The sequence below is a fragment of the Peromyscus maniculatus genome, chromosome 13 (genome assembly GCF_049852395.1).
Source record: "Peromyscus maniculatus bairdii isolate BWxNUB_F1_BW_parent chromosome 13, HU_Pman_BW_mat_3.1, whole genome shotgun sequence".
Classification (NCBI taxonomy): Eukaryota; Metazoa; Chordata; class Mammalia; order Rodentia; family Cricetidae; genus Peromyscus; species Peromyscus maniculatus.
The window spans coordinates 42,129,709-42,145,667 of NC_134864.1; the positions used below are offsets into that span (position 1 = coordinate 42,129,709).

At 48.6% G+C, this 15,959-nt stretch overlaps 1 protein-coding gene across 2 annotated transcripts in view; it reads left to right on the forward strand.

The window, feature by feature from the left end:
* Window positions 1-15,959, forward strand: part of Marchf4 (membrane associated ring-CH-type finger 4) — a 123,213-nt gene that overhangs the window by 93,258 nt on the left and 13,996 nt on the right. For both annotated transcript variants that reach the window (XM_006972227.4, XM_076550167.1), the window contains exons 2-3: window positions 6,513-6,668; window positions 12,172-12,364. In XM_006972227.4, the coding sequence (XP_006972289.1) occupies window positions 6,513-6,668; window positions 12,172-12,364 (349 nt within the window). The remainder of the gene's footprint in view (window positions 1-6,512; window positions 6,669-12,171; window positions 12,365-15,959) is intronic.

Here is a 15,959-nt window from a genome sequence, read left to right on the forward strand (position 1 = left end):
CAGGGAATCCGGTCCATTACGGCAGGGATGGCAGAGCAGTGAGAACGTGAAGCATCTGGTCACACTGCTTCCAAAGGCAGTAAGCAGAGAGAGATAAATGCTCACACTCAGCTCCTTTCTCAGACACTCTGGGTCCCAAGCTGTTGGGGTACCGCCACCAACACTCAGGATGGGTCTTCCCTCAAGTTAAGCACTTCTGGAAACGACTTCATAAACACACCCAGAGGTGTGTTTCCACGGTGATTCTAAAAGCAGTCAACTTGACAATGAAGATTACCGCCACACCATCCTTTTTAGAGTTTCAGTCTGCCTTGTCCTCCTCCATGGTCCCTTTTCCCTTTCCGTGACTATTTTCTCCCCAGCACATGACAGCATATCTTAGGCAGACACAATGGACTTGTTTATCGGATTTATTGTCTTTCTCTACCGGGGAACTTTATGCCTACCATCTAGAAGATGGAACATACTACATAAATACTGAATGGACAAAGGAATGGCCAAACACAGCTTAGAGCCGTCGGCAAGTTGATCAAGGTCACACAGACTGCCAGAGCCTAGATAAAGCCAAGACTGTCTAGGAGGAGAGCCAAGCTCTTAATCACCATGAGTCTCGATAAAGGAAAATAACTATAAACCGTGCCCTAAGGCTGGCGTTTTACTGTTTCCTTGTTTTGGCATTCCAGAGCAGCAAACTCCAGCCCAGCATGGGGCTGTCTTTGCCCCAAGATGCTGTATATATTTCTTCCTGCTCCGTGGCAGGGATGCCTGGTTATGGGTGAGTGGGGAAAAAAGGCAGTCTTAGGCTTACCTGGCATTGCCATAGCAACTGGGTAACCTAAGGACTCTTGAAGCCAGACCTTCAGACTGAAAGAGGCAAAAAATGAAACCCACTCAAGAATAAACACAAAAATCTGTGAATGGAGAAACAACCGTGGCTACCAAGTGTCCCATTGGTAGAAGAACCTTCGTCCTTTTCTTGGTCCCTCCCGCCAAGTTAGTCGCAGCCGCAGCTAGAAAACTACCTTGTCCTGATTCCTGCCTGTGACAGTGTCAACCCAAGAGACCTGGGTTCTTCCCTTCTCTAGCATCTCCAAACTAAACGTCCCCCAAATATTCCCAGTGTCCTGTAGTAACACCAGGACATTTCTGGACTGGGAATCTAGAATACCGCATCCTGATTCCTGTCCCAGAAGGACAGACTCCCCTAGAACGTCCTTTAATCTTAACTTCTCTCTGTGACCCAGCCGGGCCTTTTCTTAAGGCTCTAGTCCTGTCTTACCCATTTGACTGATCTTAACATGACAGTAGGAAAACGGAATTGTAACAGAAAGAAAAAACCTGAAGTCTTAAAGAAATATGAGTTAAAGCTAGTTAGCAAGAGGGTTTACTTAAGCATGCTGGGGACTGTCAAGCACTTAGCATGCTTCATCTCATTTGGTCCTTTAAGGAGGTAAGAGTCGTCTGTACTTGGAAGGTAAATACACAGAGCATCACAAAGGTTGCCTCCATTTGCCTAGCTAGTAATGGGTGAAGAGGCATCCCAAACCAAAGTGCTTGATTTCTAAAATACATTTTCTTAGCCACTCCCAAACACTCCACCCCTTGGAGGACCAGTTTCTTCCTTGTCCCAAAACCCTGAGATCGCTGAGTATCTGGTCCCTTTGCGTTTAGTGAGCCTCTTTGATCATTGGAGTTTGCTCCACTCTGAAGGGAAGTTGATTATAAGCTTCCCCACCGAAGGGGGGCGGGTGCTCAGAAGCTGAGCTAGAGGGTTTTTGTTCTTCCCCCACACCCTGGAGCCTGTCCACACCTTAGAGCACGCCTTTCCTGGGCATCTCCAGTTTGCCTAGTTGCTGGGGTATTGGTCTAAATCTCAGAGGATAGGAGAATGATGCAGTACTAGACTGTGTGATGAAGCAGGAGAGGAGACATGGTTGCAACTGGCCGCCATGGGAGATTTGGCTGAGGGGCCTGAGGTGGGCCAGAAATACCCTCCCTCCTCCAGGGAAGGAGACAGAGAGAGACTCACAGCACAGACTTCAGCGGCTGATGCTGGTCAGAAAGCCATGGCCTCTCATGTCACTGACTGGCTCTGCGACATTGCATTCTTCTTCTTCTTCTTCTTCTTCTTCTTCTTCTTCTTCTTCTTCTTCTTCTTCTTCTTCTTCTTCTTCTCCTCCTCCTCCTCCTCCTCCTCCTCCTCCTCCTCCTCCTCCTCCTCCTCCTCCTCCTCTTATTCTTATTCTTCTTCAAGACAGGATTTCTCTGTGTAGCCCTGGCTGTCCTGAAATGTCACACTCTGTAGACCAGGCTGGCCTTGAACTCACAGAGATCCGGTGGCTCTGCCTCCCGAATACTGGGATTAAAGGCGTGCGCCGCCGCCGCTGCCGCCGCCACCGCTGCCGCCGCCACCACCACCACCACCCCAGCAATCTACCTTACTTTTGAGACATCTCTCAGTAAGACCTGGAGCTTGCCATTGTTGAGCCAGGTCACCTAACCAGTGAGCCTCAAGGAGCCCCCTGTCCCTGCCTCCCGAGTTCCGGGATTCAAGCAGGCATGGCTAAGCTCTACCTTCTATGTGAGTGTTGAGGAGCAAACCTCAGGTCCTCTGGCTGGAGAGATGGATGGCTCAGAGGTTAAGAGCACTGGCTGTTCTTCCAGAGGTCCTGAGTTCAATTCCCAGCAACCACATGGTGGCTCACAACCATCTACAATGAGATCTGGCGCCATCTTCTGGCCTGCAGGCAAAACACTAACTGTATACATAATAAATAAATCTTTAAAAACAAACAAACAAACAAAAAAAAAAAAACCCTCAGGTCCTCGTCCTTGGGCACCAACGCACTTTACCAACTGAACTGAGCTATTGCTCTAGCCCCCACCTCCCCACCCCCTTCGTTTTAGCTTTTAATGGAGCTTACTGTGAAGAGCATCTTCCTTAAGTTTAACATGATCCCGTTTGGGCGGCCAGTTATTTCTTTCTTACTGTTCCTGAAGACACGTGGGTATAACCAGAAGGACCCAGGCTAAGTTGGCATTTTACCCTGATCAGCAAAAGGACTGTGGCCTTCGTCCTGAGGTACATAAAATATATACATGCATGCATATACACATACGTATATATACATACATACATATATAGTAAGCAATCAGCATAGCACTTGCACAAATGCTAAGTTTGAAAGAGCTTCGTGGATTTTTTTTTAATCTAGCATGACTTTATTCATCAGATAAATATTTTTTAAAAGGCGTTCTGGTACCTTGCTTACTAATATCCAGTCTGCCTTTGGGGTTGTCTAGTGTACATGTGGGGGAATTAATGAGTTGCTTCAGGGGAAACACCTCAGCTCTGGCCTCTTGGCCCCTGATCCAGGCGCTGGGGCCAGGCTGGGCCAAACACCCTTCCTCTATAGATAGGTATGAGACTGTTCAAAGGACTCTCGTGAGATCCAGAGGTCCCCGTATAGAGCCAAGGTGGAGAGCGGAGATTGCGTTATCAGCTGCTTCCAGCCGGTAGCTTCTTCAGACCTCTTCTCCTAGCTGCTGCTCGGGAAACAAGGGGTGCGGGCTGCTGTCAACTTCGCTTCCTTGCCAGCGACCGGAAGTAATGTCTTTTACCTGATCGGCGACTTGACATGGCTGCTTAACAACCCGATTAATCAAGCCTAGCTCATCCTGTTAGAATTAATGAGCCTAGGAAATGCTGCCATGAATAATGAGGGCTTTGCCCCTCCCCCAGCACCTCGCTCCACTCACCCCCTCCCATTTCCTTCTCGTAGCCACAGCACAGACACTCAGCACCTCAGGGAGTTGGCTGGGTGCACTGTGGGGCCAGTAACATGCACAACTCCTGCCTCTTCTTCACAGACAGGCATCACAGAATTCGAGACTGGATATGTCCCGGAGAAGTAAAACCTCTTGTTCATCACACAAATAAGCCCAGGATCAGCGGCCAAAGTCAGACAGATTATTGTCTCATGGTACTGAATGCTAAGGATGCGAAGTTGTGAAAAATTCTGCCCTGTGAGGGAGTCACAGTGCAATGACCTGGAGACTAATTGGGAAGTGCCGTGAACTGGGACTGGGAAAGGCCACAGCCCAGAGAAGCGGTCGGTTCCTAGGGAGCAGCATGGGGAACTAGGTGATGATGGTTTGTGGTGCTGGGTACCCAGGTTTCTCTGCTACCCAGGAAAGTCATTGCACACAGGTGCGTGGGGTTCCAGGAGCTGCAAAAATTACTAGGTTAATAAGATGAATATGGTTAGCCTGGTGGTGGTGGCACACTTTTAATCTCGGCGCTTGGGAGACAGAGTCAGGCAGATCTCTGTGAGTCTGAAGCCAGTCTGGTCTGAAGAGCTAGTCCCAGGAAACCAGAGTTACATAAAGAAACCCTGTCTCGAAAAAAAAAAAATTAACATAGTTCCTATTCTCATAGAGTGGACAATGCAGGAGCCTAGGATGACATTTGGTTTATTTATTTATTTTTTCATTTAGTCATTCAAAAGGTTGCCAAGTGCCTTCTACTGTAGGGCTTGGCACAAGGGAGAAGATGTACAAGGATGTAAACCTCACCCCTGCCTCCCTTTGGAGGGCAGATAGGTACGTGACTAGATCCTTGTGGGCATGTGTTGAGTGACGTGCTAAATTCACCAGCGGAAAGCCCTGTCGGTTAGAGTACCGATCTCCACCTGGAGAAGGATGGATGACTTCCTTCGGGAACTGGCATCAGAGCCGTCTGAAAAACAAAATTAACCATTTGAGTAGACTGAGAACAAAAGGACTCCTCACAAGCCAAGACTAAGGCTTTGTGTATAGGAGTTGAAATGAAAGGGAAAGATGACCCCAGAAATCCTAAGAAGGAGATGGCTGGTCCTGGAGTCAACAGTGACGAATGTGACTAAATATGCAGACTGACACACTCAGAGGCCAGGAGATCCGGGGCTTGTTCGTTCACGGTTGAGAACAAGGCACTGTTTCGGAAATGACGGAACAGTCAAAGAAACAGGGAAGTGGTTGAGCAGCCTTATCCCAAACTTAGTATCTCAGGGCTCAGGGCTGGGCACGGATCCTTGAATAGGACTCAGGCAGAGGAGCTGGATCAGGAATGAGTGACCTGGCCCGGAAGCATGGACAGCAAAGGAAGAGTAAGATGCAAGAGCAAAGCCCCCGAGTAAGGTCAGAGGGAATGCAGAGCCCAGATGTTAAGGTCCCTAGGAAGGTGAGTGTAAGACCTGAGTCAATGGGGATTTAATGAACAAAGAGGGTGGATGGGGAGCTGGGAAGGAGAAAGAGGGTGAGAAAGAGAGAACAAAAAAAAGGGAAATGGAAGCCGGGCAGTGGTGGTGGCGAATGCCTTTAATTCCAGCACTCAGGAGGCAGAGCCAGGCAGATCTCTATGAGTTCCAGGCCAGCCTGATCTACAGAGCGAGATCCAGGACACTAACTGGTGAGGTACACAGAGGCACTTTGGGGCCACCATATCAGGTGACAAGAGACAGAGGTTCCAATTGTGGCTATCTGAAGTGTCACAGGCAGCTCTAGAGAATGAGCCACACTCTGCAGTTCAGTGACAAGGGGTTTCCCATCCTGACACCATCTAGCTTGGCCAGATTTGTTTCCCAGCTTCCAATGCCCCTAAGCTGGTCTCTTGTCCTTAGCCCCAAAGTCAGCTGGAGCAACCCAGGCCTTCGGCAAGGACACTGGCCAGCCTCCCAGATCCCCAGGATTCAGGCCTGACCTACATTCCTTTTCCACTCAGGGGCCCAGCATGGAAAGCATCACTGAGAGGACCAGTGTCTTTGCCGGAGAACGCAAAGGCTCAAGTTCCGAGTCCCGTGGCCTATAGGCATCTCTCTGCACTCGGTCAAAGTGACCCGTGTGACATACTTTTAAACTGTGACAACCAGGCTGCCGAGAAGTTTTAGAGAAAGATTCCCTATAGAGCTGGGAATAGTCTGTATGGGGTCCTGGGTTCAGTCACCAGCACTACCAAAAATACAAAGGCTATCATATTCCCTCGTCTGTCGCTAGCTGGTGATGGAGGTGGCTGTCCTGTTCTCAGTCTGTGTTTCCCAAATCACTCCTGTCTCCACCAGCAGATTTCTGTCATTTGTGTCTCCTCTCTAGCCCTGTGGGTATTTTGGTTTCGTTGAGTTTCTAAAGAGAAACTTGAGGCGCCTACCACCCACCTCTGGACTACAGAAGGCGTCCACGGACATCCTAGGTCTTAAGCAGCTTAGGAAGCATTGGTTTGTACCGTGCCAGGAAGGAGGGACGGCTCAGGACTGGTAGTTTAGCTGACTATTGCTGCTTGGCTTCTAGGGTAGGAACAGGGGAGCCCAGGTCTCTTCAGCAGACTCCGGTGCCTCCAGACAGAGCTTGTGGCTTGGATGGAGCAGCCTCATCCTGTCAGAGCGGACCGGATCAGGATTTCGGTATCCATCCGCCTAGCCATCACCGGCCGGGCTGGGGCTCCAGGCTCACCATAGTCCCTCTTTTTCCCCCCACAGGGAGAGCTGCTAAGCCCATGCCGCTGCGACGGTTCAGTGAAATGTACCCACCAGCCGTGTCTCATCAAGTGGATCAGTGAGAGGGGTTGCTGGAGCTGTGAGCTGTGTTACTACAAGTACCATGTCATCGCCATAAGCACAAAGAATCCTCTACAGGTAAATCCAGGGCTTCCCAGCCTGAGGCTCCCCCGTGGAAGGGAAACTGCTGAACCTCAGGTTCAGGGCAGCTTGCTGATGGAGCCATACAGTCAGGAGAGGACGGAAGATGTTCTTTTCCCTTAAGTCTAGAGAAGAAGGGGAGGGCTGGGCAGAGAGAGAGAGAGACATATACGATATACGAGGAAAGAGGTCAGGGGAGACGGATGGAAGAGACGGAATAAGATAACAGATGGGTTGATGGGAAGAGGAAAGGAGGAAGGAAGGAATGGGAGAGGAGGAAAGAGGAAGGACCAGAAAGACAGGAAGGGAGGGAGGGAGGGAGGAAAAGAGAAAAATCAAAGACAAAGAGAACAGGTAGTTGGGGGGTACATGGTGGGAAAGGTGAGGTTCGAGTTAAAGCCAAGGGCTTGAGAGGAAGCTGAGCAGATGAGACAACTCAGTGGTGTTTTTCAGGCTTTGATGTGCTTGTGATTTACTTAGAGTCTTACGGAGTGGATTTCAGTTCACTGGTCTAGAGCAGGGCCTGGGAGCCTGCATTGTTAGCAAGCTAAGGGGGCTACTCCTGCTGGCCCACAGACCACACTTTCTGTGACAAGGGACAGCGTGGGAAGGACTGGGGAGGAAGCAGAAAAGAGGGGCAGAGGAAACGGAGGAGGGGGCGTACAATAAGGAAGAAGGAAACCGTGACGTCATAGCAACAAAAGGCTGCCCTGAGAGGTAAGGGAAAGCCAAGCCAGAGCTGGAGTGGGGACCTGTCAATCAGATCGGCAGAACTCAGGGCTCTCTCTGCCCACTCTCTCCTCTCCTCCTCTGCTGACATAGCCATCTTCACCCCAATTGCTGACAGGCCAATCAGCCACATCAAGCAGTTGACCAGTGAAGATAGTATGTACACACACACACACACACACACACACACACACACACACACACCATTCTGCTTCTGCAAATACCTCCACAGATATGTCATCAGCCAAGCAGCCACGTAATCCATTAGCCAGCGAGACAGTGAGGATGGAGCTCACAGATGCCCGACATGTTCCCTCTTCTGTGAGTGGGGCAGAGTCAGCCGCAAGTCCAGGAGGGTTGGGAGTGGGTGATTGTAGTAGTGTCTCTGCACTGAGGAGCACCCCAAAATGTAGAGTTGCCCCGTGGCCTTCCCCATGGAGGAACTCTCAGGAGTGCGTGGGAGGGAAGCGTCAAATTCCCAGGCATCTCAGCCCCTCCCAACTGCTGGTTCCATCTTCAGTTCGTTTGTCTCAGATCCTGAAACGTCTTAAAATAGCAGCGCCAAGCAACAGCTGATTCCACGTCCTCAGGGTGCAGTGGAGGTCTGAGTGCATTAACCCGCCCCTCGCTTTACAGCTGACTCAGGCCTCAGGAAAGGTCAGATCCAAAAATCTATGAACTCACCCCAAGACACCCCCCATCTTGGTTCCACCTTTGACTCATATAATGAAAAAATCACTCAGGTATAGCTTTCTTCTTGGCGTAAAGAAAGGTTATTTTGAGTCTGCATCGGGTGAGCAAATGGCAGCGCTGGCAATATTGGCCTGTTCATCTATTTCTGAGTTACTCCGCTGACTTCAATTATGAGTTTCTAGGCACAGGGGACCCCTCTGATTCTGTTGATCCTGGAAATGCAGTAGTGTGCGCTCAGTAAATGCCCGTTCATTTTTCTGTCTAGAAACAGTTGGGACTCGAAGGTGTGCTGTATGGTTGTGTCCTAAAGTGTTCCAAGCGTGTGTCCTGGGCTTCTCTAAGTATGACATGACTGCCTGCCCTGCCACAAGTGGCCACCGTCTGTGCAAAAAGCCCAGCTGGACTCTCTGCAGTAGAGGTTGGAGCAGGCAGACCTGACTAGAAGCCAACAGAGCTATGGATAGGGTTCCGGCATCCTAGCTGGGAGGTACCTTTCCATGTATCTTGGCTCTCTCAGCTCCTGGTTTGTGTCCCAGGCAAAGATGTAAGAAATAGCTCAAGTCTCACTATAGGAATGATATTAGTGACATTCTCAAAGCAAGGCTTGTTGTATCTAGAATACCTACTAAGAAAGGGGTCATAGCCTAGTGAGTCTCGAGGCCCCATTGACTGCTCCCCACATTGCTGTTGATACCTCTGAATGGCAACTTCATTAATTCTATTTTCCTGTGGTTTTAGTTAACCATGGCCAGCTGCCATCAAAAAATATTAAAAGGAAAACTCTAGAAAAAAAATTAAAACGTTTAATTGCATATTGTTTGGAGTAGGGTGAGAAGATGTCATGACTTCCTGCTCCATCCTACCCAGGACATGAGTCATCCCTTTGTTCATCCATTCAAGCTGTCTGCGCTGTTTACCCATTGGTTACTTAGGAGCCATCGTGGCTACAGATCAACAGGCATGAGTCACGACATATTTGGATATAGGGTCCACTACTGTCCGAGGCTTCAGGTATCTACTGGGGGCCTTGGAATGCATTCCCCTTGAATGAAGGAAGACTATGATATACTAATAAACATGTAATTACTGCTTGTTAAGTGTCAGTTCATGTGCATTATCAGATTTTACCCTGGAAACAAGTCAAGGAAGTGAGGGCTATTATTACCGGATGCACAGGTTTAGACAATGGAGGCACAGAGGGACTTGGGAACCTACTGGAGCCTGTGCAGCTCTGAAGCGGAGGAGCAGATTGCTGTCTGCAACAGGAATTCCTGAGGCCAGGCAACTATCCCCTAATATAATACCCAGGCACACGTACACCCCTATATACTCATGCCTGCCTTGACAAGTTTATTTGTGTCTTTACTGAAACAGTAAAGGATGCCCTTTACGCCCTGGCTTCACATTTAACACTCCTAAGACTCTGGGACCAATTAACTGCATCTCTAGAGAAGGAAAAATTGACAGTCATTGTGATTTACTAACTTCTTACTCACACCCAACAAGTTTGGGGACACAGCTCAACCAGAAGTGGGTCCTCTTCCCCCTTCCTTGCTGGCCCTTCCTGGCACCCCGACTTTGTCCCTTCACTCCCAGGTGCTGCAGGACTGGAGTTCCCAGGGGGAAGAATCTTAGGATTTGGGGATCAGAACCTCGTTGAGAAGGAGATTCCGGTGTTCCGGGTGTTTGGTGGCAGCAGAACTTGGTACCACTGATGCCCTTCCCCACTCCAAGCCCTCCTGTCAGGTCTCAGAGCTCTCTGCTCCTCAGCTCTCTCCCTGAGGTCCCTCCCATGCACTTCCATGGAGCCTCTCACAGGACAAGAAAGAGTTCTTGGACACAGCACCTCATCCCCCCCCCCCCCCCCCGCTCTTCTTCATCACGCTCACTCTGGTCAGGGGCCCCATTAGGTGGCTTAGGAATGGAAGGGAAGATTATTGGGATGAAGAGGACTTTTCTATGCCTCTGTATCTTTGGAATGATGAAGGAGCAGGAGAAGGAGGGGACGCCTAAATGGTAGAAACAAAAATCTCATTAGAAACTCTCTTCTAGACAGCGCGGGGTTGGCCATGGAAAAGGCATTTATTGTACATGAGGGATGTCTATATGATAGGAGTGTCTTCTGGAAAATGCCTTTGGTATGTGTAACCCTAAGCTGGAAAGTACTGGAAAATTGAACGGGCCAAGTCTCTGTAATTGGATGCTGTGTAATTAAATGTTAAGGCCCATGTCCTACATCTGGACTAAAAGTGAAGTGTTTTCCAATACTTACTGTCCCTTGGAGGTGAAGGGACGCTAGCCCACCAGAACATGTGGCTCTGGCAGGCCTCGCCTTTCTCTCCGCTTCCCTTCATCTCTATAAAACCATTAGATGACATTCCTAAAGCTAGCTCCCACGGTCTAGTCGCTTATTTGGCCTCTTCCTCCTCCTGAGGCTGACTACCAAGGTCCAGCTATCAAAGTATTGAAGTCCAGCAATCAGAAGCCCCCTCTGGATCACCTAATTAACATGCCCAGTTAAAATGAAACGCCTCATCCTAAGATGGGGTTTCCCCTTGTACGTTTAAAATCTGCCGTTTTCCTATGTGCTGTGTCTGTCTCCTCTCTATCCTGAGGCAGTTCTTTGTCCTCTGGGACAAAGGCCCCTGCCCCTTTCCTCTTGTGCCCTCCTCCCTCATCCTCTGTCTCCTTTACCACCTCATCCCAGCCCATCCTAACACAGACCTCCCCCTTTTTTCCTCTTAAAAATCATAGCTGCAAGGTCATTTGCTGCTGTTTTCCGCCTGAGACAGAAAGCAGCCCTTTTAGCCCCCCCCCCCCTTAGTAAAGGATCTCTCTGTGAAAACAGGTGTTTGGGTGTGGTTTGTGCCTAATCTGGGCTCCAGGAAGGAGCCTCAACTGGGGGGACTCTTTCAGGAGACCACTGGTACCCCATCCAAGCCAATGATGACAGATGGTGGGGTCCCTGTTGGCAGGTGGAAGGCACTGTGTCTCTCCTTTGTGTTTAGGCCACAGCGATTCTTGGGAATGCTCCCTGAAGGATATTATGCAGATCCATGACAGACTGCATATGTAAATTCTTAGTTATGTGCCCCCAAGGCTGTGGGTACCACAGGGCAAGGGTCTTGTCCAGTCTTGTCTAGTGCTTTAACTCCAGGGCCTAGCATAGAGGCCTGGCACATAGAAATAGTCAATACTTAATTTGTTAAGTGAAACAAGCCGAAACTAAAATCCTACTCAAGGCTGCTGGGTGGTGGTGGTGGTGGTGGTGGTGCACGGGCCTTTAATCCCAGTACTCGGGAGGCAGAGGCAGTCAGATCTCTGTGAGTTCGAGGCCAGCCTGGGCTACCTCGGAGTTCCAGGAAAGGCTACACAGAGCAACCCTGTCTCAAAACAAAAAACAAAAACAAAACAACAACAACAAAAAAAATCCTACTCAAGGCTAATTTAGGACATTGCTCCATAGATGAAACATATAATCATAAAATTCCATAGCCAAAACTCACCCACACTTCAGCTCCAACTCAACACTGCCATAAGTACACTGTTTTTTCTTTGAAAAAGAAAGAGTTAAAATGCAATCAGTATAGTGTGAGCTGGTTTTTTTTTTTTTTCCTTACGCCCACATCCCATGTCCTCTCCTCTGTCAAACTGTTGATCTCTGACATGCATATTAAATGGCGTGCAAGGTGAAACAAAACAAAACAGTCAAAGAGAGACCCGTGCCCTCTTGGCACCTATTAGTGAGAAAATCAACCGTGTTTGCGCCGGAACAACACCCACACCAGCGTTGTTTGCCTTCTCGCCTTTGGATTTCCATGTCTGTGAAAGTCAAGTGTAAGGGTCTCCTCCTCAGCCATGCCTGCCCAGAGCCCCCTCCTGACAATGATGTCTGATCCTTTTCTATGACACGGGTTCCCTCTGCATCAAAAACAGAATATGAAACTGTAAAGTTGTTCTCCAAGTGGAGAAGCGCCCCGGTTTAAGCTCTTCTAGAGAGCTGCTGGAGCAGAAGTAGAGTGTGGGAAGGGGATCCAGGCGCTCAAGCAGCTAATCTGCCGCTCTCTCTCCTCCCCAGTGGCAGGCCATATCCCTGACGGTCATCGAGAAGGTTCAGATTGCCGCCGCCATCTTGGGTTCTCTCTTCCTCATTGCCAGTATCTCTTGGCTCATCTGGTCGACCTTCAGTCCCTCAGCAAAATGGCAGCGCCAAGACCTCCTCTTCCAGATCTGCTACGGGATGTATGGCTTCATGGACGTGGTGTGCGTAGGTGGGTCTGGGGTCTTGGCTCCATGAGGAGAAATGAGCTACATGGTAAGGAAATGGGACGATCCCTCAGGATCCCTTCTACTTGGAGGCCAAGCAGAGAAGCACTGGGCGAGACCCATGATCTAGGGTGAGACTATAGCTTAGTCATAAGAGATAGGTGGGAAAGGGGAGGGAGGCCGGACAAAGAAGATCAAGTAAAATCATTTCCAAACAAATCTATCTGGCTCAGTTGAAGACAAGGATGAGGCTTGCCTCTGGGGTAAAGAAGGTCATTTGGTGAATTCATCTGCCTTAGGCAGGGAGTGGAAGGCTTCTCAGTTCCACACCCTATAAGCCATGACGTGCATGTTTATATAGTAAAAAATACCCAGAAGCAACCATTCTGAGAACTGTCTTTCTGTTTTGATTTTATGTATGTACATACATGTGGGTGGATCACATGTGAATGAAGGTTCGTGCATACATGCTCATATAAGTGTGCACGCGCACAGCACATGTGTTTGTGGAAAGGGAGGCCAGAAGACAACTTGGGGTGTTGTCCTCTGGTACTTCCCACCTTTAATTTGAGGTCTCTCATTGCCCTGGAACTTGCCCGTGTAGGCTAGATGAGGTGGCCAGTGGGCTCCAAGGATCTACCTGTGTCCACCTCCCTTCTCACTGGTTCTGGAATCACGGGCATGCTACCACACCTGGCTCTTCACACGGACTCTGGGAGTCAGAACTTAGTTCCCCACACTTGTACAGTAAGCCTAAGTCATCTCTCTGGCCCCGGCCTTTTTCTTCTTCTAGAAGCCTATGCCCCAGACTTCCCCAATCTAGTGGTTTGTACTGTATGTGTAGGGCTGGGGTTCCACGCAGCTCCAGGAGCCACATTTGGGAGTAGGAAATAGAACACTGTTCTGAAGCCTCCTTCACCATGGTCCTTGGGGCTTTTTATTCATTTTATTCAGGTAAGAGTGTGTTTAAAAAGCGTCAGTGTTTTAGGGAAAAAATTAGGACCCACTGTTTCAGTTCCCATTTCTTTCCTATCCAATCCTCAAGTCAGTGGTGCGCCTCTTTTCCATCACAGTTGGTGGAGGGTTGGGTTCCTTTTGTTTCAACAGACGACTGTGGCTGTTGACTGCAAAGGTCTTCTGTTGTGTGATATTTTATTTGTGTTCTGACAAATAAAGCTTGCTTGGAGTCAGAGGCAGAGCTAGCCGCTAGTTAACCATAGAGGTCTGGAGGTCTGTACAGAGAGGAAACGGGAAGTGATAAGGCAGGGTGGAGACAGAATCTCGGACCTTTTGGTCAGAGGAATGGAAGAGGTAGGAACCGATTGTGACTGTTCCCCTGCTTCTCTGATCTCTCGGGTTTTTACCCCGATTTTATTGGTAAGATTAATTAGGTTTATGCTTCAGTTTGCTCCATGCAAATGAGGATGTCGAAATGGCTCTGGTTGTTCTGAATGAAGCATGCTGAAACACTGGCTATATATACATCCTCATCTGGGACTCCCATAGACCCGGTCACAGTACAGGGGCATGAAAGGAGCATACCGTTCTTCTCCAACTGTGGTGTGTCACGTCAAATATGCATCCCCGCTCTGTGTGACAGGATGATATCTCCTTGTTATAATTTGGCTGAGATGATGGTGATGTGAATTTCTTTGGGGTCATTTAATATTAGAAACTGAAAAGACCCAGAGACTACCCTACTGATCACAGAAGTCATGGCTGATCACAGGAATGCCAGACCTTGTGGGTTTATCTAAGCCAATGTATTCCGTCTCTCTGTGCTAACTAATTTGGTAGGATCAACCCTGGGGACAAAGGTTATTTTTTATTTTTATTTTTTCAGATTGTGAAATCTTGAAAGGTGCCTCGTCGTCTAACTCAGCAGGAAAGTAGGACCTTTGGTTGGTTCAATGCTTTCCCAGGACAGGCTGCCTGGCCATAGAGAATGCTGGGAAGTGAAATAAAGCAGAGAGTGCCCTATGACCTAGACGAGGAAACGGGAGGTGGGGGGTGAAGGACAGCGTGGGGAGCCATAAGCGGATCCCTGTGGTAGTTGTGATGCTGGTGGCTGTGAAGGGGACATTTGGTATCAGTTGCTCTTCCTCTGCAGCGCTGTCCCTAACATGGGGTGGGTGTAAAAATATAGGGCTTTCCAAAGGGAGGATCAAACAGAAGCTGCAATATTCACCAGAGATGTTTTTATTTTTGGTCTCTGCTAGTCACTCGGCTTCACTAGAAAGCAAACTTGGCATCTGTCTAAGGAGTGAGAGATGGCAAGTCAGGCTCACTTCTGTCGGAGAATCCTCACCACGTCCCACTACCACACGCTTCTGAGTCCAGGCTCATCCCGGGGCTCAAAAGCAAAATGAGATCCAACCATCGCAGGGTTGACCTGAGCATAGTTTTCAGATCCCCTGGAAGTATTGATTAGAAAAAAAAAAATGTCGAGTAAAATGATCCATATCCAACAGGTCCAAATGACTTGTATTAAGCAATGCAGAACCTAGATAAGATATATATTTCCAGGAGAAAAGAAAATAATCCAGGACAGGGTTGGCTCAAAGGGGTTAAGGCGGAGAGTCTAATCATCAGCTGCTGTAAGCTTCTGGATTTTCTGTTTCTCAGACCCAGAGACAATTTGTACCCTAACACTGCTAAATAGCCATGGATAGTCAAGATGGGTGTGAGCATTGAATGGGTAGTTCTTCATGTATGGATCTTTAAAAATATATTTACTTCTCTATTGGAGTAGTGTGATGAAGGCAGTGTGACAGTTCAGGATGGTGGGGGCACTCTGGAGAGATTCCACTGGAAGCCAAGAGCAAACATTGTCTGTTTACTGCTGGGGAAACCAAGTCTGTCTCATTCGTAGCTACAGCCATCCATCTGGTTTTTAGGAGCATCAGTAATCACTGGGAAAACCCAGAATAATGATTCTTTCCAAGAATGGTCTTTAGTTCTCATCAAAAGATTTTGCCTGCAGTGGCTGCCAGGGTCTCCAGGTTCCCCATCGGATGCAGCATCTCTTCAGGGTTGAGGCCAGTGACAGTGGATGTGAGCATATCAATGGGTGATGTATTATTTCCTGATACAAACTGTCCCCAAAGATCAGGCACCTCTCGGTTTAGAGTCTTACGGTCCTAGACTAGCGGTTCTCAACGTGTGGGTTGCGACCCCCTTGACAAGCCTCTCTCACCAATTCATAATGGTAGCAAAATTAAAGTTATGAAGTAGCAGTGAAAATAATTTTATGGTTGAGGGGTCACCACAGCATGGGGAACTGTGTTAAAGGGTCACAGCATTAGGGAGGTTGAGAACCACTGGCCTAGACCAGTGCATGCTATGAAAATCAAATGGAAGTTAATGAGAACACAACAAACCACCTTGCTCTTCGATGATCAGAGGGGTGAGCACTGTGATCCCCATTTCACAGGTTCATGAAGGCCCAGGACAGCTGTGCTCCACATCACACAGCTAAGCACACGGTGGAATTGAGGGTGGGACCAAGAACATCTGGTTCCCATTCCAGGGCACTTTCTATGGCCTGTTTTTTTTTTTTTTTCTAAAGGTTTATTTAGTCATGTATTTTATGTGTATGGG